We start from the raw sequence: 3,121 nt of genomic DNA on the forward strand, positions 1-3,121 counted from the left end.
CAATGCAACCAACAGGCATCCCACCTCACGTCGCCCTCCATGTGCAGCTCGACAGAAACATGGAAGCCATTCGCGCGCTCCCGCAAGAGGTCAGCGAGGGCATCGAGAAGCTGCTTGAGGACAAGGGTGTAACCGCTGGCAATATCACGCAGTCTTTGTTCGAGGAACTACTGAAGAAGGCTGTCAATGATGTCGTAATGACAACACAGACTCACAGCCAAGCAACGACCCCTGTCGAGTCCAATGCACTGCCTGTGCACCCTGTCCACTTCTGGCGTGGCCGGTGGCACCTGCTCCCTGAAGACTTTGAGTTACCATCTGTTGGTGTCGCGACAGGCTGGCACCTTTGGTGGTGTGGCTCACAAGGGAGCGGCATTCCGGCTCTTCTCAAGGTACATCCTCGAGACTTGACGAGAAAGCAGGCAAAGATCCTCTGTGAATGGGCTGTCGGTGAGCTGCAGAGTTGCCACTGAGCTGCGACTGTAAGCGACATTCAACGCCCCTGCACAACGCCGTCAATCATTGCTGCGTTCAGCGGCATCATGGAACACTTGCCGCTTGTTTGGGGTCAGACCCAACTGGGACGACAGCGCCGCTTGAGTCAGATGAAAATGGTGACGTTTGCGCGTCTAGCACGAAAGCGTCAACGTGAGACATAGTCTATATGATGTGTTACCTTCATCAGTGTTGCATTGAATGAGAGACCCTTTGCTGAAATACAGTGTCCTCTTTGAAGGGGAAGACATGATATGCTTCCAAGGTGCCGTTCCGCGAAAGTAGACACATACGGGGACAGCTGGACTTCAGTGGGTCTCATGTCTCTTAAACGTCGACAACCCGTGCCCCGCCTAGGTCCAATTGCCATACTTAGCGACGCAGTCTCAGAGGAGAGACGTCAGCCTAGGCAATTGGAGGCTAAAAGCACCCGCCATGTCCCTAAGCATCCACTGCCTTGGAACCCAGACTCTTTTTGGCACCTCGGTAAATTGAATAATCAGCCAACATGGCACATGTCCAAATTGATGTCTCCCAGAAATTTGTATAAAGTGATGGAGGTATAATTCCACATTCCAGAAGCATTTTAGCCAATCAATGAAAAGTAGGACGGGGTGTCCGACTTTATTCCATCACAACACAGTGAACACGCAGCCACGAAGTTGTAAGATTTTATACCCGTGTCTTTTTGAATTCTGCCAAAATTGTTGTCCTGACACCGCTTAAACGTCAGGTGGAAATATTACGTACTCTGGTCCGTAATGTTTGTCACATTGACTTTTCGATTGGCGGGATTTTTCTCATTTTGGTTGTATTTTCGATCAGATTGGTGCAATCGAAAGCGCAAGAAAAGCACTTTTATTGGCTGTTTTCAGAACAAACTAATTCGTTACTTCCCAAGATACCACCAAAGTGGCGGGAACCAAAGCAGCTCAACATTTTGATCTGTCACTCATTCATTTCCGAATTTCCACTCACTTAAGACGCACACGACACGCATCCCACGAGCCCTCTACACACTACCACACCGCCAGCGTTGCCATAAGCCCATTACCTGACGGCGTCAGACGCACAAAAGCCACACGGCCGACCAGAGGCGCGGAGCCTATGAGAGCCTCTTAGAACTCTCTGTCGGCGGCAAGCTTCCGTGTGGGGCTTTCAAAGCTTAGTCCCAGCTGTATGACTTCCACTGGCGTATCATAGCTCGCCTGTGGAAGCAAGGACGCAGCTCCTTGGCCGACGGACGCGCTATCGCCGCGATCGGGTGAAAAATCAGTGGTAAAACCTTTATAAATATATATTATGTCGTTTTGCACAATATATTGAGGGTATTATATTAAAGAGGTAAACTTGATTAGGCAATTCTGGACGTAAAGTCGTCCGCACCAGCGACGAAATTGAAGCCGCCGGCCAAGCAGTGCTCCAGCATGAGCGACAGACAATGCGCTCGTTGGCGAGGCACTGCAACATACCCAAGGCAAGTATCATTCGTCACATGAAGGCGGTTGCGAGGCTCAAGGCGCGGTCACGTTACGTGAAGCTGTACCTCACTGAGGCCAATGTCCAAGCAAGGCTCAAGTACGCCATGTCGCACCTTGAGCCGTCGTCAAGTGGGAACCACTTCTTCAACGACATGCACAACTATGTGCAAATTGATGAGTAGTGGTTCTACTTGACAAAGGTCAAGAAGCGTTTCTACGTGTACGATGACGATGAAATGGCGCTGCATTCTGTCAAGTCCAAGTTGTTCATTACGTACGTTACGTTCCTTGCTGCTGTTGCCGCCCGCGGTACGACTACTCCAAGTGCCAAATGTTTGACGGCAAGATCAGCGTGTGGCCCTTCGTGGTGGTGTCGCCAGCAGCCCGAACAAGCAAGAACCGGCCCAAGGGCACCATGCTCACGGCCCCCATTGCCGTGAATGGCGACGTCTACTTCGAAACAGTGCTCAAGAAAGTCGGTCCTGCTATTCAAGAGAAGATGCCGTTAGGTACTACGAGGCAAGGGGTGTTCGTGCAACAAGACAATGCCAGCCCCCACCGAACAGTCACAACATCGGCGCTGGAAGCTCGAGGCATCGCAGGCATCTAGATTGCAAATCAACCACCAAATTGTCCAGACTTCAACGTGTTAGATTTAGAATTTCTTAAACTCGATTCGAAGTCTACAGCATCAATAGTCTACTCGTTCGATGGAGGAGCTAATTGGTGCTGTAGAAAGCGCGTTTGATGAGTGAGTTGCCTGTTGGTACGCTTTCTCATACTTCAGAAAGATTTTGAAAAGTGTATTGAGGTACACGGGCGCAATGACTACAAGCTTCCACATGTGAAGAAAGATTCTATCATACTACTCCGGTCCAAAAAAGGTGTCACATCCGTATTCACTTGATTAAACTATGCTACTGCAAATACGGATCTCTTGATTAAAGTATGCAACCCTAAGAACACATTTTGCCATCAGAAAATATTTTGATATTTTAAACATTGGCTGCAGCGACTTGATTTGAGAATTCATCAGGGCCTCCATGTGAGCTTCCTCGCCAAGGCGGAAATCCAAATGAGATAACGCGCTCTCATAGCTTGAGGGGTCACACTCGACATTATACAATTCAAAATTTGCAATAGTA

The 3,121-nt window shown here is 49.2% G+C and overlaps 1 protein-coding gene across 1 annotated transcript; it reads left to right on the forward strand.

Annotated features, from left to right (window-relative positions):
• Nucleotides 1-2,054: 2,054 nt before the first annotated feature.
• H310_00676 (hypothetical protein) lies at nucleotides 2,055-2,586 on the forward strand (the record flags this gene model as incomplete). Its single annotated transcript, XM_008863542.1, has 3 exons — nucleotides 2,055-2,105; nucleotides 2,159-2,285; nucleotides 2,357-2,586. The coding sequence occupies 3 exons, from the start codon at nucleotides 2,055-2,057 to the stop codon at nucleotides 2,584-2,586; spliced, it is 408 nt and encodes a 135-aa protein (XP_008861764.1).
• Between the last annotated feature and the right edge of the window lie 535 nt (nucleotides 2,587-3,121).

This window comes from Aphanomyces invadans (assembly GCF_000520115.1).
Source record: "Aphanomyces invadans strain NJM9701 unplaced genomic scaffold supercont1.1, whole genome shotgun sequence".
Taxonomy (NCBI): Eukaryota; Oomycota; class Saprolegniomycetes; order Saprolegniales; family Verrucalvaceae; genus Aphanomyces; species Aphanomyces invadans.